Below are 24,153 nucleotides of genomic sequence, written 5' to 3'. Positions count from 1 at the left end.
CAGATTGGGTGGAGCTTGATGTTGAAGGCAGGACTGACCCCTTCAGAATTGTTACTTCATACAACACCCTTAACCCTTGGTTCCCTCAGAGACCAAATCCTGTTGACCTCATCCTTCAATATATTCAAGGATGAAGCATCCACACCCAGTGGGAGTACAGGATTCCAAAGATTCACAACTCACAAACAGAAGACATTTATGGGCAGAACCATGGCACAGTGGCTAGCACTGCTGCCTCATAGAACCAGGAACCCGGGTTCAATTCCCACCTCAGGCAACTGTCTGTGTGGAGTTTGCACATTCTCCCAGTGTCTGCGTGGGTTCCTCCAGGTGCTCCGGTTTCCTCCCACAGTCCAAAGGTTAGGTGAACTATGCATGCTAATTTGCCCATAGTGTTCAGGGATGTATAGGTTGGATGCATTGGTCAGGGGCAAGTATAAGGTAATAGGGTAGGGGGAATGGATCTGGGTGAGTTACTCTTCAGAGGGTCGATTGTTGGGCTGAGGGACCTAATTCTAATTTCTTCTCACTGTCTCTGCTGGAAGGAGACTTGCCCGATTCCTCAGTTAATTCGGGTTCCCCCAAACTCTGGCACATTGCCGTATGTCTCCCATCAGAAAGACTGCAACATTATAAAGACCAGTGAGCAACATCGAATCGAGGGAAAAGCTAGAAACACTGAAAGCTGTAAGAGATGAACACGGGTTCAAAACTACGGTTTCTTTCCTCACCAATAAAAAAGGCGAGAAAACAGGGACCCTCAACATTTGAAGCAATATTTCCCAGCAACTGAGGGCAGAAAGAAACATGACACAATCTGCTCGATCACAAACTGAGGGATAGAAGTGGAGTGAGGAGACAGAACACTGGCACCTTCAAGTGACCCATTCATTAGAGTCAGAGTGTTATCTATAAATGGAAGAGCGCTGAGTTAAATGCAGGAGAATGGCAACGAGTAAAACACTCAGAGACAGTGTGGACACAACGGGCTGAATGGCCTTCTCCTGTCATTTAATCAGGACTTAAATGAATGCCAGAACAGGTCTGAGGGGGTGAATGGACTCCTCTTGCTCCCAAGACCAAACTGGTTCAAATTAACATTGCTGGTTGTTGCGGAAACAGAGCCAGTTCGATCACCCATCATGTCCCTCTGGGTCCTGACTCATATCCAGTAGCTGTCATCATCCAAGGTACAAACACAAGCGCCTTGGCCTCAGCTCATAAGCAACAAACTGCACTAGCTACCTGAGTGAGTCTACCCTTGACTAGAACGAGGGCTGTGGACAGTGAATCATTCAGAGGCTTCTGATATTTCTCCATTAAAGGATTTACTAATAGATGCAAGAAAGAATTACATAAATATTCCATGCTACAGGTCAGCTGCCCTCCATTCTGAAATATGTAACACAGAAGGCCATTCGGCCCAGAATGGTGTGACAGTTCCTTGAAGGTGCTGTCCAAAGTACTCCCACTTTCCCCACTGCCCATAGTCAAATCCAGTTTATTTATTATTAAGTGCAGTGTGCTGCTGTCATTTGGAATTTGCTGTCTAAAAGGGGCAGTGGAAGCAGATTCATTTACGTTGCGTATTCATTTATTGCATGTGGGCATCACTGCCTGGGCCAGCATTTATTACCCCATCCCTAGTTGCCCCTTGAGAAGGTGGGGGTGAGCTGCCTTCTTGAACCGCTGCAGTTCATATGCTGTGGGTTGACCCACAATGCCCTTAGGGAGGGAATTCCAGGATTCTGACCCAGTGACAGTGAAGGAACGGTGATATATTTCCAAGTCAGGATGCGGTTCAGGAAGGTAGCTCTTCATCATCTCCTCCAGGGGCAATTATGCACAGGAAACAAAGGTTGGCTCAGTCAGAAACATGCACCTTCTCATGTTAACTACATTGAGAAGAAACCTGTTTCCATTGCTCTCTCAGACACCAAATTCCAGACCACCATCACCACAAATCGCTGCATTAAAAAAGCAGCTCGGCTAGGGCCCTTTAAAAATGTTACCTCTGCTTAGTGACCCTAAAGTCTGTGGAAATAGTCTCTCCTTCATTTATGGAGCTGGGACTCCCTCATCATTATCTGGAAACACAATTAAACCTAACCTCCAAATCCTGGGCTTTTAAAACCTCAGGTTGTTTTAATCCATTTCATCCACCCACTCTAAGTCTTTGTTCCAAAATGCCTGGAGAAACAGCAGCGTTCTGGTAGGTTCTAAACTCTGCTGACATCATGTGTTTCTAAGGGACTGTTGCCACGATAATTAGAGCTTCAAAATTAATACTTACTGTTTGATCAAAAGGATTGCTTTCACTGCAAACATCTACAACAACAAAACTTGCATTTATATGGCACTTTTACAGACCTGTCCGGGAAAGCACAGATAGGGATTTACTGGTTAAACAGCCATTTCTTGTCTTGTAGCATTAATTAATCCCTTGTTCAATGTGCAGAACGATCCTGCTGGCCATAAGACCAGATGATATAGGAGCAGAATTAGGCCATTCAATCATGGCTGATACGTTTCTCAACCCCATTCTCCTGCTTTCTCCCTGTTACCCTTGAACCCCTTACTAAACAAGGACCTGTCGGTCTTAAACACACTCAATGACTTGGCATCCATTGCCCTCTGTGACAATGAGTTCCACACAGTCACCCTACTCTGGCTCAGGAAATTCCTCCTCATCTCAGTTCTAAAAGATCCTCCCTTCACTCTGAGGCTGCCCCCTCAGGGCCTAGCCAGTGGAAACCCTTCTGCATGTCCATTCTCTCCAGGATTCTGTCAGTTTCAATTAGATATCCCCACCCCCCCCATCCTTCCAAAACTCCACTGAGTACAGACCCAGGGTCCTCAACCCCTCCTCTTACAACAAGCCCTTCATCCCTGGGATCATTCTTGTAAACCCCCTCTAGACACCCTCCAACACGAGCACATCCTTCCTTAGATACAGGACCCAAAACTGCTCACAATATTCCAAATGCAGTCTAACCAGTGCCTGACCAGTATCACCATTCCTAAAGAAGGGCTCATGCCCAAAACGTCGAATCTCCTGCTCCTTGGATGCTGCCTGACCTGCTGCGCTTTTCTAGCAACACATTTTCTAACCAGTGCCTTATACAGCCTCAGCAGTACATCCCCACTCTTGTATTCTGGTGCTCTTGACATGAATGCTAATATTGCATTTGCCTTCTGAACCTGCCTGTTAACCTGAAGAGAATCCTGAACTCGACCCCCGCCCCCACCCCCAAGCCCCTCTGTGCTTCAGATTTCTGAAGCCTTTCCCCATTTGGAAAATAGTCTATGCCTTGTTCTTCCATAACCAATATAACTTCATTTCTCCAGCTTCCTTCCCAAATAATCCACCCTGATCACCTCAAGCAGCCCCAGTCGTACCAAATTCCACATTCTCATTGGTCTGTGTTTCTCGAATTCTTGGCAGGATTCATTCGATATTGCCTTTTCCTTATTGTCTCTCTTTTTGAATTGGAGATAAAAATGGATTTGTTCAGTCAAATTTTCTCTCTGCTCATGGCAAGGCTAAACATAACTGTTTCGAGTATTAACCTTCCCTAATTAACTGCAAACCATTAAAAGATCATAGCAGTATGCAGCTAACAGAATCCTCGGGCAGTACGTAGAATGGTTAGCAGTTTGTACAACAGGTGATGGCCTGTATCTAGATGTGGTTTAACTGTCAAAGATTTTCCTCTGATAAGTGGCAATCTCAGCCTGAGTGAGGAGGTTAAATTTAAAACTGCCAATCTTTTTTATAAAGCTAAAATGAGAAGTGCAGAAATACTTGAAAATCTCCCAAGCATAACTCGCAGGCACGGTTCACTGGAGAGGCGTTACATTTCAGCAATGCAGAATGCATCTGACATACATTGAACAGTAAAGTAGATCTAAACCCACCAGTGAAAAATTACAGCTGGATGCACCCAAATTAACAGCAAAACCATTTTTCTGCAGCTGGTTACATCTCGGCATTGAAACAGGTTCAGAGACACTGAGTGTGCAGTGTCTTGCAGAATACAGAGCTGGGATCTTTGTGTTCCTAAAAGCAACATGGAAAACTGGGAAAGGTATAACAAAGACTCCAGGGACAAGGGCAAACGTGAGGTGGTCTTAACCCACGTGGAAAACAGGTGGGGCTCTTTTCCCACAAAAGGGAAGACTGAGTGGTGAACTGGCAGAGGACTGCAAATCCAGAACAGGGAAGATGGAAAGGTTTCCACTTGGGGAGCAGACCAGTAGTAGTGAACAGCAATCCCAAATAAATCCACTTGGGAATTCAGGAGAGACCCCTTCCCCAGAGAGCAGTGAAATTGTGGAACAGTCTCCCACAGGGAGTGGTTAAGGTAGTTACAAAGACGGAGACAGGGAACGACGTGTTGAACAGGGATGTGAGGTGGTGTGTCTGGAGCTAATAGCTCAAGATGATTTAAGGAGCCAACACGGTGGACGGAAAATATATGAGAGAGAGCAACAGAGCGACAGAAAAGAATCGAATCATAATCTAATAAAAAAAGAGAAAAAGGAGAGCGTGCATGAGAGAATAAAAAGATAGAAAAGGGGAGAGAGAGAGAACGTGAGAGCACAAAAGAGATGAACAGTACACAAGAGGAAAAAAAGAGAATGAGAGAGGATAGAGTGCGTGAGAGAAAGAAAGAGAACGCGAGAGAAAAAAGGAGAGAAAGGGGAGGGGAAGAGACCGAGAACGTGAAAGCAAAAGAGAGGAAAAGTGCATGAGAAAAAGAGAGAATGCGAAAGAGAAAAACAGAATACAACAGAGAAAAGGAGAGCGAGATAGCGCTTCAGAGAGAGAGAGAGAGAAAAAAGAAATCATGAAAGAAAAAAGGGCAAGTGCAAGACAGAGAAAATAAGGAAGAGAGAGCAGTCCCTCTGGTGGGATAGTCTCGAATGAGGGGCAGAACCTTACAAGGGCAGTGACAGCAAAGTGGGAATCAGAAACTCTAAGCTGTGATGTTATTTTGGTTAGAGCTTCAAGCGTGTATTTCTTAAATGATGCAATTGTGACAAATGTTACATTGAGATAGCGCCATTATCACAGTGAACATCTTCCAGTGTGTTTGTAGCTTCATCAACAATCACTGAGCCACACGGTGATGCCAGGACAGAGAAAGAGAGAAAAGAAGGACAGAGAGGGGAAGAAAAAAGGGAGAAGAAAGAAAAAAAAGGAAAAAAGAGAAAGGGAAGAGTGAAAGAATAAACACACACAGAGACACAGAGGTATGTGAAGGCACAGCTGCCACTGGCGGAGTGATATGACTGCCTGAGGAGTCCAGTGCGACACTGACTGAGATCTCAGAGGGTTGTAGGGGAGGGGGAACCGGAGGCTCCTCTGTGTTTACCATCTCTGTACGTGGCTACACTACATCAGCATGGTGCTCACACAAGGTCAAAGAACATGCAGTGACTTGACCACTAGCTCACAAAGACACAAGAGCCAAAAAACAATCCTGTTACCCACCTTCTGCTTCCTCAAGTATCTGATCCACCCAAACTGTTAAATCCTCCCAAGAGTCTTTGCAAAGAGCAGCAAAAAGTAAAAAAGGGAAAAAGAAGGACAAAATGTCATGCAAATAAAACCACCAAAAGAAACAACTTCTTCTAAAATGAGGGAAAAATAAAGGGGATGGGTGCAAAATAAAACTGATACGGTAAGACTTGGGTTGTATCTGTGTAATTACAGAACACACAGCTAGCAGATGGGCTGAATGGCTCAATTCTGTGTTAAATTACAGCGACAGAAAGCTCCCACTCAACTTAAATTCCATTTGGGTGCTTTTAAAAGGCAAACTTTAATCTTTCAAATAAGAGATGAAACTGGTTTGAGTTTAAAGGTACTGTAAAAGGATCTGAAGCTATTGTAGATACACAGTGCCCTCTCACCCACAAGCTCTCTCAACCTTGGGGAGCGGGGGGGGGGGGGAGGCAGAACTACTGAAAAACCCCATTACCAATGTCAGATTTGTATCTGTGCTTCTGACAACACCCACAATCTAAACACATCCTTGACACGGTCTGACTGAAGGGGAACATACATCATACAGTTGGGTCACAGTACCATGACCTCCACCACAGACAAACAGGCAGGTCCTGAATCTATCCCAAGATGGAATGGGGATTAAACTCTGTGCTGTGGCTCCAATCTCACGCACACCAGCCATCCATCTTCAGGGACTCAGGTAAGGAACTGAAACAGGAAACTAACTGCTTTGCAGAAAAGCTGTGAAACCAGTAACAAGCCCTCACTGCCGCAGCAGAAATCCCAAAGGGACAGCCGACGATAATTCCAGGAAATCTGCTGTGTTGACCTGAGCAGCTGTCAATGTGTTATCGATTGTACAGACTCACACAGCAGGAAGGAGGCCATTCAGTCCACCATATCTATGCTGGCTCTTCCAAAGAGCTATCCAATTAGTCCCACTCCCACTGCTCTTTGCCCCAGAGTCCTGACACGTGCCCATCTAATTCCCTTTTGGAGGTTCACACTGCCTTTTCAAGCAGACAATGTTCGAGACCAGAACAGCCCACTGTGGAGAAAATAAAGCTCAGATCCCTTCTCATTTTTACTGATTTCCATAATTCTGCTAACTGACACATCCAAAAGAAAAAGAATTCTCTTTATCCACAGTCAAAATCCTTGATGATTTTGAGGATTAAATCTCCCTCAAACCTTCTCTGCTTGGAGAAAATCAAACCCAGTTTCCCCAGTCCCTCTCCCCCATGCCCGCCTCATCCCTGGTGCCAGTCTGGTCTATCTCCTTTGCACCGTGACAGAGGTCTGGACGTGCTAAAGTATGAAGACCAAAATGAGTACAATACTCCCGCTGGGAGTTAGCCAGTATCTCAGTCAGGTCTGAACAATTTACTTGCTTTTATGTTTTATGCTTCCATTCATTAATTCTGGAATCTCTTCTCCATTTCTTAAAAGAAAGCTCATTAACTCCTGCACAGTTAAATTTTTAAATGCAAGCCTCCATGATTCTCAGTTCTTACATAAGAACCAGAAGCAGGAGTAGGCCGTCTTGCCCCTCAAGCCTGCTCTGCCATTCAGTAAGATCATGGTTGATCTTTTCATGGCCTCAGCTCCACTCACCCACCCTCTCACCATCACCGTTAATTTCCCTACTGTTCAAAAGTCTATCTTTGCCATAAAAACAATGAGGAAGTATCAGCTATTTCACTGGGCAGGGAATTCCACAGACTCACAACCCTTTGGGGGAAGAAGTTCCTCCTCAACTCAGTCCCAAGTCTCCTTCCCCCTTACTTTGAAACTATGCCCCCTAGTTCTAGTTTCATCCCCCATTGGAAACAACCTCCCCCTCCCTGCTTCTATCTTATTGATTACCTTCATAAAATTATATTGCTCTAAGAGCCCCCCCCATTCTTATAAATTACAATGAGTATTGTCTAGTCTACTCAGTGTCTTCTCATAAGCCAACCCTCTCAACTCCAGAACCAACCTAGTGAACCTCCTCTACACCCATTCTAGTGCCAGTACATCCTTTCTTAAGGGAGATGAAAATTGTACACAGTACTCCAGGTGTGACCTCCAACTGCACCCTGTCCAGCTGCAACATGACCTCCCTGTTTTTAAACTCCATCTCTCGAATTACCTGCTGCACCTGCAAACCAACTCTGGTGATTCAAGAACAAGGCCACCCAGGCCCCTCTACACAGGAGCACGCTGCCACTTTTCACTATTTAAATAATAGTCCGTTTTGCTGTTATTCCTATTAAAATGGATGATTCACATTTACCATCATTATTCTCCATCTGCCAGACCCTCGCCCACTCACTTAACCTATCTAACTCCTTCTGCACACTTTGCTCTACCTATCTTCTTAGAAGCGTGACTTTATGGAGGCTTATGAAATCATGAGGGGCATGGATAGGATAAATAGACAAGGTCTTTTTCCTGGGGTGGGGGAGTCCAGAACTAGAGGGCATAGGTTTAGGGTGAGAGGGGGAAGATGTGAAAGGGACCTAAGGGGCAACTTTTTCACACTGAGGGTGGTGTGTGTATGGAATGAGTTGCCAGAGGAAGTGGTGGAGGCTGGTACAGTTACAACATTTAAAAGACATCTGGGTGGGTATATGAGTAGGAAGGATTTAGAGGGATATGGGCCAAATGCTGGCAAATGGGACTAGATTGGGTTGAGATATCTGGTCAGCATGGACAAGTTGGACAGAAGGGTCTGTTTCCATGCTGTCCATCTTTATGACTCTAAATGTTCGAATTACTTTATATTGCTTCTCTATATTCTTATCTCCCCATTGGGTCTGTTCCAAATCACCAACTTAGCATTGAACGTACTAAATTGCTATGCTGTTAAAGAAGAGTCTTACTACTGAACCTTAATAAATGTGGGCTTCCCTCTGAAAAGCAGGCCTGTCCTCTGTAAGATAAATCAATTCTGAAACACAAAGCAAAAACTAGAGGGGGGGGGGCGGGAATCAAGCCTGTACTACTACACCTGTAACCTTCACCACCATCACAAAGCTTTCAGCTGCATGTGAACACCTCAAATGTGTGGGAGCCCTGCATCTGTGGAACAGCATGGGCAGGGAAGGGTTAACCCTGGCAGTGAAGCAGTGCCCGGACTAAATGAGACTCCAATTAGGAGCAGGCGCGTCGCCAGCCCCTCCTCTGAAGAAAGGCAGTGATGAAAGTACCTCTTTGTATTATCAAGTATCCTCCCTTCTCTTCCCCCCCTCCCCCAGACAACTGATGCAGTTCAAAGGTCATGCGTTGGGGGGGGGGGTGACAGGAACAGAGGGTAATTGCTGCATGGTCACCACAACTCAGCACATTTCCCCAAACATGGCCTTCCTCATCTGCCTTCAGATCAGGCACGCAGCATAATCTAACGTTTCTCCCAGTGAAAGAGATGCGCTCTTGTGTTGCTTTCTGCTGTTGGTGCAATTGTTAACATTCAAAAAGGCTTCTCATTTAGAAAGAAAAACAACCCGGTGCAGATCTGACAGCAGGGCTGTACACTGGCTCTACACAGACTAGCTGCAAACCATCGAGACGGTCTCTGGTGTAACCTGAGGCGGCAGACGCTCCAGGATCAAGTCTGCGCCAGTGATTAAATTATATCAATTGGTCCCGTCCATTAATAAAACCAAAACAGGCTTGTAATGTGGTGGAGGAAAACAAAATACTGTGATCCACAATGGCAATAAAATTTAAAGCAAATTCAACAAGGTAACGTGGCACTGAGGTGGTTTTAGGTTCAGTCTGTCTGCAATAAACAGTAAAATCATTGAGAGTAGATTGTACAGGGCTCTTTAAATAAAGCAAAATGAGGTTTTCAATAATGGCAATGTTGCTGCTGTCGTGGTTTAAAGATTTGGGAGGGTGGGGAACACGAGAATCAGCAAAGAGCAGCTTGTAGGGTCTGCAAATGATCGTTACCTTCATGGGTGGGCTCTGGGTCAGGTGTAAGGGAGATATCATTCAGTTCCCGCAAACACAGCCATTCTCCATCCACCGAGACGCGGAAGTTGCACAAGTAGATGGTCTCTCTGGCCGCCTGGGTGATCTTGTCTGTGGTGGGTGTTGGAGCATCACTCTGGGGAGTCAGGTCAGACATGATGAGCCAGCTAACTGGAAGCTGACAGTAAATCCTGCAGCAGGAAGGTTGGCTCTGTACGAAGGGATCACAGTGCAGAGACACAGAGAGAGAGAGAGAGAGGGAGGGTGTTTGTGCTGACACTGCAGAGAACCTAGAAACAGCCTCAATAGCAAGGGCACGCTGTAATCTTCCCTCTCTCTCTCTCTCTTATATAAAATATGCCTCTGGGATAGCAACACAGACAAATAGAGAAGCTTATTTTCTGCAAATCCTCAGGATCTAGTCCAGCTGCAGATCTCCAGCAAAGGGGGTGGGGTGAGGGGGGAAGTGAAGGTTCCAAATGCAGACGGGGATGCTCAGCACCTGGTTAAATGGATCTCTCCTCTAGCTGGTGATGTATCAAGTACCATTCTCAAGCATCGAAGGGCTGCTCACTCCTTAGCGCAGGTTGGGTGTAGACCAAAATGGCTGGCCAAATGCAAAGCCTGGAGTGAAAATTCCGCATCACATGACATTGGACCTATAAATGCGTAAACAATGCCCGACACAGCTCTGGGACACTGCAACAGACAGTACTATTGGTGCGTACAGTCTGCTGGTTCCATCCCCTTAGCTCAGTCCCAATTAACCATAAAATTACACACACACACACACACTCTCATCCAACTCCAATCGGGCGAAGTCATTCCCCCCAGTCAGAGACATCTCAAGGAAAGCACAGACCTGGATGCAGTACCAATAGAGAATGAGGCCGTGGATAATTTGTGCCACTGAATTCAATTCTCACGTCAGAAAAAAATTACAAACCTGCACTTAGGGTATAAAAGGGAACATTTTCCAAGCACCAGATAGCAAATGCTGAGGGATAGGCATACTTCGGGAGGTCAGTGGGTGAAATCAGCAGATAACTTGCAGAGTCCAGAAGTGTGAAATAATTCATTTTGGTCGTGAATGGGGTTGGAGACTATAAACCAAATGGAACAGTTTTAAAACGGGCGCAGAGAAAGACAAGAGACATACAGACCCAGATGTTAAGGTACAACAAACATCTGAAACTGAACAAACAATTAGTTACAAAAAAAGATACAGGTAAGTTATTGGTAAGTCCTGACAATATACTGGTTAGGCTGCACTTTAGGGAGGAACCTGGACAAGGGGTGCAGAGGATATTTAGGACTGGACAAGGGTCTTTAGTGAGAAACTAGGATTGCCTTGCTTAGAGCAGCAGGGTTAAAGGTAAATTCAGTTGAAAATTGTGACAGCTTCTGATATAGACGGAAAGGAGAAACTGACAAGGGCAGGACCATTCAATCCTGGCCTCCAGTCTGCCGTCCTTCAGAGAAAAAGAGAAATTATTTATACGTCTGGTTGCAATTTGAAAGGTGGTGAAATTCAATAGCAACATTTATAAAAGGGAATTATATAAATATATAAAAAATAAGAAAAAAAAAAGAGAGATGCAGTGCCTTAGGAAAGAGCCAGGAAATGGGACTAAAGTCTTTCGGGCCATGATGGGGAGAACAACCTCCTTTTCCATGTTGCAAAATTCTCCACGATAGGAACAGCAGGAAGCCACTCAACCCTGTTCGGTCATTCACTGGCATAAATTCTGGTCAGTGTTCCTGCATCTGCTTTCATTCATGGACCTTTTCAATGGGGAAATTCTAGCAATCAGATGTAACATGATTAATGGAGGTAGAATTGTGTGAAAATATAAACACAGAGGTTCATCACATAAAAACCCTTCTAGTTCCCTAATGTCCTGTAGGGAGGGAAATCAGACATCCTTACCTGGTCTGGCCTACACATGACTCCAGACCAACAGCAATGGGTTGACTCTAACTGCCCTCTGAAATCACTCCTGATGAAGGGTCTGCCCAAAACGTCAATTTTTCCTGCTCCTCAGATGCTGCCTGACCCGCTATGCTTTTCCAGCACCACTCTGATCTTGAATCTAATCTCCAGCAACTGCAGTACCCACTTTCGCCTGCCCTCTGAAATGGCTGAGCAAGGCAAGAAACTCAGTTCAAGGGCGATTTTGGATGAGCAACAAACACTGGCCACAAATTCTAGGACTCCAGGAGCTGTATATTTACCCAAATTAACAGAAACAGACAGGCTGCAGGGAATTCTACAGTACAAGATAAACAGAGCTATGGCCCACCGGCTGTAAAATCAGATTAGAATAATTAAGTGCTTGTTTTTGACGGGTATAGATTTGATGGGCCGAAGGGTCTTTCTCTGTGCTGTCAATCTCTATGACTCTAATACTAACCTGCCTACATAATTAAAGCGTCGTTTCAATTGCATCATCCCTTTCAAATCCAAAAGATGCTCATACTAAAATATTTACAAGGGTAAAGCATACTTAAACATGGACTCAGCATATAAACACAGTGCCCATACTGCCTCACTGCTCGAGTCCTCCATAGTGCCCTCCTCCAGCACAGCTGGGATATCCTCTCGGACCAGTAATGCAACTCCTCCATCCCTTTTACCTCCCTCTCCATCCCATCTGATTTTTAGGACATTGGGACCGGTTCTGGGGGTGGTGGGACTATTACAAATTGGACAGTCTACACCTGGGCCAGACTGGAACCAATGTCCTAGGGGGCGCTTTTGCTAACACTGTTGGGGAGGGTTTAAACTAATGTGGCAAGGGGATGGGAACCAAATGAGGAGGTTAGTGGACAGTAAGGAGATAGTAACTAAAGTCTGTAAGGAACTAAATAATGAAGTCAGCATGACTAAGGGGAAGAGTAGGCAGGAAGTGGAGGATGAACGCAGAGGGACTGGTGGTCTGAGGTACATTTGTTTCCCTTTTACTTCCCTCATCTGAAGCGTTGATATCCTGGGATATTTAGATGCCAATCTTACCCTTCTCTCAACCAAGTCTCAGTACTCGCAAAAACATCATACTCCCAGGTACTAATCTGAGTGCTAAGTTTATATGTCTTAGCTACTACACTTCTCACATTGAAACAAATGTACCTCAGACCACCAGTCCCTCTGCGTTCATCCTCCACTTCCTGCCTACTCTTCCCCTTAGTCATGCTGACTTCATTATTTAGTTCCTTACAGCTTTAGTTACTACCTCCTTACTGTCCACTAACCACCTCATTTGGTTCCCATCCCCTTGCCACATTAGTTTAAACCCTCCCCAACAGAGTTAGCAAAAGCGCCCCCTAGGACATTGGTTCCAGTCTGGCCCAGGTGTACACTGTCCAATTTGTAATAGTCCCACCTCCCCCAGAACCAGTCCTAATGTCCCAAAAATCTGAAACCCCTCCCTCCTGCAATATCTTTCAAGCCACTCATTCATCCTGATTATTTTTTCATTCCTACCCTGACTAGCACGTGGCACTGGTAGTAATCCTGAGATTACTACCTCTGAGGTCCTACATTTTAACTTGGTTCTTAACTCCCTAAATTCTTCTTGTAGGACCTCATCCCATTTTTTTTAACCGATATCATTGGTGCCTACATGCACCACGACAACCAGCTGTTCACCCTCCCCCCTCAGAATTTTCTGCAGTCAATCCTAGACATCCCTGACCCGTGCACTTGGGAGGCAACATACCTTTCAGGAATCTCATTTTCGACCACAGAACCGTCTATCTCAGAGGTGGGGAACCTTTTCATGTTGGAAGGCCACATTATGCTTGTTGTAATCCAATAAGGCCGCATCCAAGAGACTTCAATTATATATTCTTCAAAATTCACATTTTTAAAAATTGTGGCAGTCAGTCTGTGAGGATTATTTCGTTGAATTTTCTTTTACTCTCTGGTAATTTAAATACATTCATTTTAAGATTAAAATAAAAATAATAAAAAGGACAAAAAAACCTATTAATAAAAGATTTGTTCTGCGAAATTTGGATTCATTGAAAAGGCCACACACAATGGCCTCGAAGGCCATATACGGCCTTAAGGCCTCAGGTTCCCCACTCCTGGTCTATCTCCTTCACTTACAATTTAATCCTCTATGATGATAGCCCTTCCACTCTTTTTCCCGCCCTTCTGAACAGCGGAGCCAGCCACGGTGCCATGACCCTGGCTACTGCTGCCTTCCCCTGGTGAGCCATCTCCCCCAACAGTATCCAAAACGCTATACCTGTTTTGGAGGGAGATGACCGCAGGGTATACCTGCACGGACTTCCTACTCTTTCTCTGTCTTTTGGTCACCCATTCCCTTTCTCTCTCAGCAATCCTAACCTGCGGTGTGACCAATTCACTAGTTCTATCCACGACCTCCTCAGCATAGCATATGCTCCACAGGGGGTCCTCCTACAGCTCCAGAGCCGTCATGTGGTCTAACAAGAGTTGTAACTGGACACATTTCTTGCATGTGAACAGATCAGGGATATCAGCTGTGTCCCTGAGTTCCCACACTGAGCAACAGGAGCATAACACGGGTCGGAGATCTCCTGCCATTTTTAATCTTCAGCTTTACCCAAATTGAGACTAAAGTTATGAAAAAGACCAATCTTTTTTTAACCAATCTTAGTTCTTTGAAAGTGGAGTCGCAGGTGGATAAGTTAGTGAAGAAGGCATTTGGTATACTTTCCTTTATTGGACAGAACATTGAGCATAGAGTTGAAGGGTTATGTTGTGGCTATACAGGACATTGATCAGGCCACTTTTGGAATACTGCGTGCAATTCTGGTCCCCCTGCTATAGGAAGGATGTTGTGAAACTTGAAAGGATTCAGAAAAGATTTACAAGGATGTTGCCAGGGTTGGAGGATTTGAGCTACAGGGAGAGGCTGAATAGGCTGGGGCTGTTTTCCCTGGAGTGTTGGAGGATAAGGGGTGACCTTATAGTGGTTTATAAAATTATGAGGGGCATGGATAGGGCAAATAGGCAAAGTCTTTTCCCTCAGAACTAGAGGGCATAGGTTTAGGGTGAGAGGGGAAAGATATAAAAGAAACCTATGGGGCCACTTTTTCGCACAGAGGGTGGTGCGTGTATGGAATGAGCTGCCAGAGGAAGTGGTGGAGGCTAAGAGGCATTTGGATGGGTATATGAATAGGAAGTGTTTGGAGGGATATGGGCCGGGTGCTGGCAGGTGGGACTAGATTGGGTTGGGATATCTGGTCGGCATGGACGGGTTGGACCAAAGGGTCTATTTCCATGCTGTACATCTCTGTGATTCTATGAGTAATGTACACTGTGGATAAAAGGAACCCATTAAAAATCTGAATTTTCAGCATTAGTTAATATAGAGCCATAGAGATATACAGCATGGAAACAGACCCTTCGGTCCAACTCGTCCATGCTGACAAGATATCCTAAATTAATCTAGTCCTATTTGCCAGCATTTGGCCTATATCCCTCTAAATCCTTCCTATTCATATACCCATCCAGATGCCTTTTAAATGTTGCAATTGTACCAGCCTCCACCACCTCCTCTGGCAGCTCATTCCATATACGTACCTCCCTGACCCACATGTGACTCTAGACCCAGAGCAGTGTGGTTGACTCTTAACTGCTCTCTGGGCTATAGTGCCTTGCTTGAAAAGGAAGGATTTCTTGGAAAAGGAAGGATTTCTTGGCAAAGAAAGGGCTTTGGGAGTTCTTGGAGCTGTCAGAGGAACTACAAATTAACCTTACCAAATTAGTAAGTGATACTCCACCCATTACTGTCACCAGATTTTCCTGTTTGCCAGGTTTCCTCCAGTCACACTGTTTTTATTGTTGACTTTTTTGTCATGTTTTTCCCAGGATTGTTCATCTTGACATTCTGCCATTTGTGTTTTTTAAATTCATTCTTGGGATGATGGCACAATTGCCTCCTTGTGAAGGTGGGGGTGAGCTGCCATCTTGACCCGCTGCAGTCCATGTGCTGTGGGTTGACCCACAATGCCCTTAGGGAGGGAATTCCAGGATTCTGACCCAGTGACAGTAAAGGAACGGCGATATACTTCCAAGTCAGGATGGAGAGGGATTTGGAGGGGGTGGTGTTCCCGTGTATCTGCTGCTCTTGTCTTTCTAGATCAAAGTGATCATGGGTTTCGGAGGTGCCCTGATAATATTTATCCTCAACAACAAAACAAATCCCACCGAACAAATGTGGTTCTCAATAAAACATAGATAATATTAACAGGAGTAAGCCATTCGGCTCTTCGATACTGCTCGGTCATTCAATTTGACCATAGCTGATCGGAGTGGCATGGTGGCTCAGTGGTTGGCACTGTTGCCTCACAGCACCAGGGACCCGGGTTCGATTCCACCCTCGGGCAACTGTCTGTGTGGAGTTTGCACATTCTCTTTGTGTCTGCGTGGGTTTCTTCCAGGTGCTCCGGTTTCCTCCCACAATCCAAAGATGTGCAAGTTAAGACCATGGGAAATTGCCCATTTGGTCCAGCTAGGTGGGTTAGCCATGGGAGATGTAGGCTCACAGAGTACGAGGGTGGTCTGGGTGGGGATTCTCTTGAAGGGTCAGTATGGACTCGATGGGCCGAATGGCCTGCTTTCACACTGTGGGAATTCTATAATTATTCAAGTGAATAGTCTGCTCCTGCTTTCTTCTCACTTCAGATCATTTGTCTCCAAGTGTTAAATCCAACACCGCCTGGAAGTCATAAAATCATCTCGTTATCGTACCCGCTTTTTATGGGATCTTGCTGTGTGCAGTGTAGCCATCACATTTCCTCCATCACAACAGCAGTTACTCTGCACCAGTATTTCATTAGCCAAACTTTGCTCTCACCCATGTTGAATGTGGTTCAATTATTGATGCATTGAGCTCCTCGATAGAGGGGTTTTGGTTGAAAATATAGTGTAAACAGTGAGCCTTCCCTCAGAGCTGAGCACTTCAGGTGAGTGGTTCAGCAGATCCCCTGCCCCCACCCGATGGTCTTTAAAAATGATCTCATAAGATGAGATGAGATGGTTCTCAGTCAACATCCCCATCCTTATGAACCCTACCAAATTAATAATAATAATTATTAATTATTTCACCTACTGCTCGTGATTTTGCTTGGCGTACATTGCCTCCTACACTCTAAGGACGCAAGAACAGAGTCTGATGTACTATTCAACACAATAGTGATTGCTCTGATCGTAACCTCACCTATACTTTCCAGCTGACCTCGCTCTCCACAATTAAAACCTAACTCACCCTTGAATCAATCGAATGATCAGAGCTCCACTGCTCTCTGGGAGAAAAAGGAATGTTACCTCCCTGCTATCCCTCTCAGCTCTGTGTGAATAGTTTTACTGCATCCTCGGTTTGAGACTCTTTCCCCCCCTTTCCCCCTCCCCCACCCCCACAGGAGAACATCCCCTCAACATCTATCCTGGGGGGGGGGGATCTCAAGAAGATCACTTCTCAATTCCTTAGAACTTCAATGAGTAAGACCAAACCTACACCACACCAATTCTGCACAGTCTCTAAAGAATGAGAGGTGATCTGATTGAAACTTACAAAATAATTTTAAAAAGGATAGACAGGGTAAGATGTTTCCCATGGCTGGGGAGCCCAGAACCAGGGACACTATTTAAAAATAAAGGGTCCAAGTGGAAGAGAACTCTATTTTACCCTGAGGATTGTGAACCTTTGGAACTGTCTCTGACAGACAGCTGTGGAGGCTTAGTCTTTGAGTCTGGTTAAGGTGGAGAGTGATAAATCTCGATGACCAGTGACGCATTGTTCAGGGTTGTGGAGATGGGATGAATAAAAGGCATTGAAAATTTCAATCAGTCATCGCTATACTGAACAGTGGGGCAGGCTCAATGGGCCGAATGGCCTACTCCAGTTCCGAAGTTACACATGGCCCTAAAGTAATTCACATCAATTCTAGGACATCCTGAGGAAAGACAGACAAATGAATGATCCTTATTCACGGATTTAAACCTTATTTCCAGGAACATCATTTACAATGGAATATTAAACTATTCCAATGCTGCCTTTCATGTACAAACAGGATAAATTGGTACTTCATTTCGACATTCTGAAATACCTACACCAATCGTCTCAATGGTGTGGTGATTATGGAGTAATGTCACTAGACTAGTAATACAGAAGGCCCAGGGTCTCTGACAACATGGGTTAGATTCCAACCATGATCACTGGTGGAATTTAATTTAAATAAATAGCACTGGAATATAAAGGAAGTCTCATGGGCAGTATCACTGAGACGATCATTGTTTACTGTACAAACCCATTCGGTTCACTAACTGGTGCTTACCTGGCCTACATGTGACTCCAGACCCATAGCAATATGGCTGACTCTTAACTGCCCTCTGAAATGCCCAGCAAACTACTCAGTTTGAGGGCAATTAGGACCAAATCCTAGTCTTTGCTAGATACAGCACAAGTATGCAGTACTCCAGGAGACAAATAGCAACATTACAGAATATCTGCCACTCGCACTCACTCACCAAGCTAAAGGACAGGAAGAGACCACTTTCTGTCAGAGACTCACTGTGCAATGTCTGCAACATCACAATCAGACTCCTCCCTCTCCTACCCACGTCCCACATGGTCAGATTTCACCCACCTCACTGTCTTGCACACTCAGATCCATCTCATTCATAACTCTGGATTCAGAAAAACAGAACCCACTTAAACTGCACTGCCCAGCACTGGCACAGTACTGCACTCAGGAGGGATCTGAAAACAAACAATCCAAAAAGAAACCGTGTTAACAGGTAGCCATGACTGAAAATGACAATTACAAAGATTCCTTTTATTCCTGATATTCAGTATGTTGACCACCTTGGAAAACTGGGAGAGCCCAGGGAGCGCCACACTGTCGGAGGGGTCAGCGCTGAGGGAGTGCTGCACCGTCGGAGGGGTCAGCGCCAAGGGAGTAGTGCAGTGAAGGAACACGAATTTCAATAACACAAATTTGACTGTAAGATTAACTCAAATAAACGCAACCTGAAATTCAAGAGAAAGCTCTTTTTCCCCAGAGATGGTGGTGAGAATGTGGAAGTCACTCCCTCAGGGAGTGGTGGAGGTGAACAGTATTTAAGGGAAAAGGTGGAAAAACAGGAAGGACAACTGAAGATGTTCACAGAGTAATGAGACCATCAGACGTAGGAACAGGAGTAGGTAATGCAGTCTATCACATCTGCTCCACCACTCAATGAGATCATGACTGATCTAATAATCCTCAACTCCACTTTCCTGCCACCATTTCCCATAACCCTCAATTCCCTTTCTGAACAAAAGAAAAATCCGTCTTATCATCTCAGCCTTGAAAATACTGAATAAGCCACCCTCGACGGCTCTCTGTGGTAAGGAATTCCCCAGACTCACTTCCCTCAGAGAAAAATTCTTTCTTATCTTTGTTTTAAATGTGCAGCCTCTTATTCTGAGATTAGAATAGGGTGGGATTAACAAAGAAATTGGAAAAATATCGCTGTTCCTGGGTCAGAATCCTGGAATCCCCTCCCTAAGGGCATTGTGGGTCTACCCACAGCACATAGACTGCAGCGGGTCAAGAAGGCAGCTCACCCCCACCTTCTCAAGGGGGCAACTAGGGACGGGCAATGAATGACCATTTCACATCGTGGAATCACTTTTTTTTTAAAAACTTCAAGATCTTAGGGTATAATTTAAGTGCATTTCTGTCAAGCTAATTGAGAAATCAGCTGTGGCATTGCAACGGAGTTGAACACAGACAGCTGCAACCAAAGTTCATGTTTTTTCAGAGATCCTGAGATTTTCTCTTGCCTTTGTTTAAAAGGGACTTATTATCTTGTTTGGTGAGTGAAAAGATTCAGTAAACAGTAGACGTTGACATGACTCAGTAGCAGTATTGTCCCTGTTGGGTCAGATGGTGCTTTCAAATGTATATGGAGTGTACATTTTTTACACAGAGTGTGGTAGGAGTCTGGAACATGTTGCCTGGGATGGTTGCAGATACAGATACGATAGGGAAACTTTAAGGGGCTTTTAGATAAGCGCACTGATACGCAAGGAATGGGGGGCACGGCACCAAGGGCAGACAGAAGGGATTAGTTTAATTTTGTGTCATGTTCAGTACAACACTGTAGGCCTAAGGACCTGTTCCTATGCTGTACTGTTCTATGGAGCACAGAATCCAGCCAGACACCCCCCAGGGCAGGACCGCATTGTCACAGGGGCCAGTTGTCAACATGAGACTTTCAACCAGAGCCACTTTCTTCACCCAGAGTCACCAGCGGTCTCTTGGACAGAAGCCAAAGATCCCACAGACACAACTTTAAAGAACAGCAGGAGCCAGACCCCTGCCCGCCTCAGTTTCTTGACCAACACCACGGATGGTGATCAGAGTCTAATGTGTGGTGCTGGAAAAGCACAGCAGGTCAGGCAGCATCTGAGGAGCAGGAGAATCAACATTTTGGGCATAAGGCCTTATGCCTGAAACGTTAACTCTCCTGCTCCTCGGATTCTGCCTGACCTGCTGTGCTTTTCCAGCACCACACACTCTACTCTGATCTCCAGTATCTGCTGTCCTCACTTTCGCCCCACCAATGGGGACGTATTTCTGTTTAAAATCACAACACCAGGTTACAATCCAACAGGTTTATTTGGAAGTACAAGTACTAGCTAGCCACCTGATGAAGAAGCAACACTCTGAAAGCTAGTGCTTCCAAACAAACCTGTTGGACTACAACCTGGTGTTGTGATTTTTAACTTTGCCCACACCAGCTCGTCCACGTCATTTTTGTTTGTGGGAGCTTGTTGTGCGTGAGTTGGTGTACAACAGTGGCAACAGTCAAAGCATGCCAGCGATTGTAGAGGTTCTTTGGTACAGCCTGCGGTTGGATAGGGTGCTATATAAAGGTAAGTATTTCAAGGAGCCCAGGAAAAGGCGAACCCTGGTTTGAGGATGGAGCAAGGAGGGACAGTTACCTCCAGAGGAAGGGCAGTCCTACCACTTGCAGCAGATAGGACTCAAGACACTCTGGGGCAAGTAGGAGGGGAGATACACCAATGCTGCTCACAAATCACTGTCACAGCCCTTCACACCCCCCAGACACAGGGCATCTCTCTCACACACACCCCTCCCACCCCAGACACAGGGCTCTCTCTCACATACACACACACACAGCCCTCCCACCCCAGACACAGGGCGCTCTCTCTCACTCACTCACACACACACCCCTCCCACCGGGCTCTCTCTCACATACACACACACCCCACCCCAGACACACAGACACTTCCAATTCCTGCAGGAAGCTGCTGTAACTCCAGGAGTTTGTTAAACTCTCGGTTCCAATTGAAAATGGGAATGCGGGGTTGCACTCACCTCCCCGGGGCCTGGAGTCACTGTTACTGATGTAGCTGGGGCAGGGGGAGGCCGGTACGGACACGGCTCTGAACTGGAGCTGCTCGGCCTCTTCCTCCTGCTCCTGCCCGGGAGGGCCGCCTGCTGCCCGGCCCCGGACAAAGTAAATGACCGGGTCCTGGCTCACCGTCCCCGCTTCCCCGTTCGCTGCTGCAACCACCTCCCGCTCCGCTCTGGGTGGCCTCTCGGCCTTCGCCGCCGCTGCTAACTCCTCCATGGGCGCTGCTGCAACTCCAGCTCCGGACTCCCGAGAGCTAGAACCCGGGGGGGGGGCAGGAATCCGGGAGCTAGAACCCGGGGGATCAAGAATCCGGGAGCTAGAACCCGGGGATCAGGATCAGGAATCCGGGAGCTAGAACCCGGGGATCAGGAATCCGGGAGCTAGAACCCGGGGGGCAGGATCAGGAATCCGGGAGCTAGAACCCGGGGGATCAGGATCAGGAATCCGGGAGCTAGAACCCGGGGATCAGGATCAGGAATCCGGGAGCTAGAACCCGGGGGATCAGGATCAGGAATCCGGGAGCTCCAGCAGCAGTAGCCGCTGTTTGCGGCCCTTCTTCCTTAACTCTTCATCGTGTTTTTCTTCAAGCCCAGAGTCTCGCTTCTTTTCCTCCTTTTTACATACTTCTTGTTGCATTAGTCTTTCACCCAATAGCGTCAGTTTCATTAACATAGCTCCCACCTCCTCCTTTTTAAACCTCCCTCTTGCTATGTGACCTAAAACACATCAGTGTGTGCTACAGCATGTGCAGCGACATATAGTCTGCTTTACTTTTAGATGTGCTGCAGAGTGCATGTTATTTTAGATGAACCCGCCCCTTGTTCTTTATAATATGTTTTATTTTGGGAATTGTGCCGACAATAAAGTAACAGGAGCAGGAGCATTCTCAACACCTTGCAAGGTGTCAGTTTTCCTTTCGATCAGAGTGCGGTGGGGGTTTGGAGATGCCTGGGGTTTGGAGAGCTGCCATGGGGTTGTGTATTTGAAGCTTGCAAGCTGAATCCGGTTGGTGTGGAATGTAAAACACGGCTGCACGCTTGTTTTGATCAGATTGCAATTTGTGGTATCCTCGGTTTTTAATCAGTGCGGTTCCTACCATCCCTTCACCCCCTTCAATTTACAGTCTTCAGTCCATCACTGACTGCTTTCTCCCGGGGGAGGTGAGGATGGGTGGATTAATAAGGTGAATTCCCTTGTCAGAAGGGACATACCTTACTCCAATTCTGACTTATCCTTCACCTTGCACAGTGTGGCGAGGAAGTTATCTGCTTTATTCCTGACGCTTTACTGTAACTCTTTCACTACATGAGCCTTATTGGTGCATGCCTTTGAAAGTCACAGGTTTTTGGGCAGAAGACATGGCGCTGCATTGTGGGTTGCAGCCTCTCACACAGTCATCCAGCACAGAAGTAGACCCTTCGCTCCGACCAGTCCGTGCTGACCATAATCCCAAACTAAACTAGTCCCACTTGACCGCGCTTGGCCCACATCCCTCCAATGTCTGTCCTGATGAAGGGGCCGAAACATCGATTCTCCTGCTCCTCGGATGCTGCCTGACCTGCTGTGCTTATCCAGCAACACACTCTCAACTCTGATCTCCAGCATCTGCAACCCTCACCTTCTCTACATTCCTCCAAACATCTCCTAATCATGAAATTATCCAAGTGACTTTTAAACATTGTAACTGTACCCACATCCACCACTTCCTCTGGAAGTTCATCCCACACATGACCCACTCTCTGTGTAAAAAAGTTGCCCCCATACCTCTTTTAAATATTTCTCCTCTCACCTTAAACATATGACCCCAAGGCTTGAAATCCTCCAACCTTGGGAAAAGACACCTGTCACTTATTTTATCTATACTCCTCATAATTTTATAAAACTGTATAAGGTCACCCCTCAACCTCCTACATTCCAGTGAAAATAGTCCCAGCCCCACCTCATGACTCCATTCCTGGTAAACCTTTTCTGAGCACTCTCCAGTTTAACAGAATCTTTCCCACAACAGGACGACCAGAACTGGACACAGTACTCCAGAGGAGTGGTGCACTGAACCTTCAGCAAGCCACTGCAAGAGGTAGAACTGGGGAAGGTTCCTGACTTAAGACATTTCAGCTATAATACACAGAGGCTGGGAACTTACCCCCTCATTCTGTTATCACCATTTGGGAATGGGCACCAATTCTCAAACCCCATTATTCCCAAGATTTCATCAATGGCGCAAAATGCCAAATCACAGTTCTGATGGACTCAGGTGACCCTAAAACACTGGCCAGGATCCTGTACTTAACAAGAAACCGCTGTTTAGTTCAAATCAATAAGTTCTAGCTGCAGATAAACAAAACTCTGATCTACCAACATCGAACTCTACTGGTTGAAGCTGTAAACCACTTTTAAACCTCAACATACACATACAGTGCAGAGAAAGTGAGGATTGCAGATGCTGGAGAGTCAGAGTCAAAGAGTGTGGTGCTGGAAAATCACAGCAGGTCAGGCAGCATCCAAGAAGCAGGAGCGTCAACGTTTCAGGCATAAGGCCTTCATCAGGAATGTCAATAGAAACAAATAGTTATTTCAGTTTCTAAATAAATAAAAAAAGACATTGGTGTTATAAATGAGGGGAAAACGGTGGGGAAATGGGACTAGATGGGGGAGCACAGGAAGAATATTTGTTTTCAGATTTAAGGTACTTTCACTACAGAGATAGAACCAGCATTTCCAGCAGTCTGGAAGTTTCTCAGTCTCTGATACGAACAGTCGCGAGAGTGTGCTGCTGGAAAAGCACAGCAGGTCAGGTAGCATCCAAGGAGCAGGAGAACTGACGTTTCAGGCAAAAGCCCTTCATCAGGAATGAGGCTTTGGAGCCAAATGGGTGGTGAGATAAATGGGAGGGGGGTGTGGGGCTGGGGTGAAGGTGACTGAGACTGCATTAGGTAGATGGAGGGAGGTAAAGGTGATAGGTTGGAGAGGAGGGTGGAGCAGATAGGGTGGAAGGAAGGTGGACAGGTCATGAGGGCGGTGCTGAGTTGGAAGGTTGGAACTGGGGTAAGGTGGGGGGAGGGGAAATGAGGAAACTGGTGAAATCCACATTGATGCTGTGTCGTTGGAGGGTTCCCTGAGGTGGAAGATGAGGCGTTCTTCCTCCAGATGTCGAATGGTTTGGGAGTGGCTCCAACCTATTACCATTACCCCCACCTCCATCCACTCTCAGCTACCTTTCCCCCCCTCCCTCCCATTTATCTCTCTACCCCCT

At 46.0% G+C, this 24,153-nt stretch overlaps 1 protein-coding gene across 7 annotated transcripts in view; it reads right to left on the bottom strand.

Moving 5' to 3' along the window:
- The window catches only part of rufy3 (RUN and FYVE domain containing 3), a 66,453-nt gene extending 44,911 nt beyond the window's left edge, over positions 1-21,542 (bottom strand). Inside the window, exons 1-2 of one of the 7 annotated variants that reach the window (XM_072583777.1) lie at positions 20,861-21,542; positions 5,498-5,551 (exon numbers count right to left, since the gene is read on the bottom strand). In XM_072583777.1, coding sequence (XP_072439878.1) covers positions 5,498-5,551; positions 20,861-21,116 — 310 coding nt within the window. In that variant the 5' untranslated portion in view covers positions 21,117-21,542. Of the gene's footprint in view, positions 1-5,497; positions 5,552-9,454; positions 10,174-20,860 lie in introns of those variants that run through there. The other 6 variants (XM_072583782.1, XM_072583779.1, XM_072583783.1 and 3 more) reach the window with 6 other exon arrangements.
- Between the last annotated feature and the right edge of the window lie 2,611 nt (positions 21,543-24,153).

This window comes from Chiloscyllium punctatum, chromosome 14 (genome assembly GCF_047496795.1).
Source record: "Chiloscyllium punctatum isolate Juve2018m chromosome 14, sChiPun1.3, whole genome shotgun sequence".
Classification (NCBI taxonomy): domain Eukaryota; kingdom Metazoa; phylum Chordata; class Chondrichthyes; order Orectolobiformes; family Hemiscylliidae; genus Chiloscyllium; species Chiloscyllium punctatum.
The sequence above is the reverse complement of the archived record's forward strand: the minus strand, read 5'-3'. Positions and strand labels throughout refer to the sequence as shown.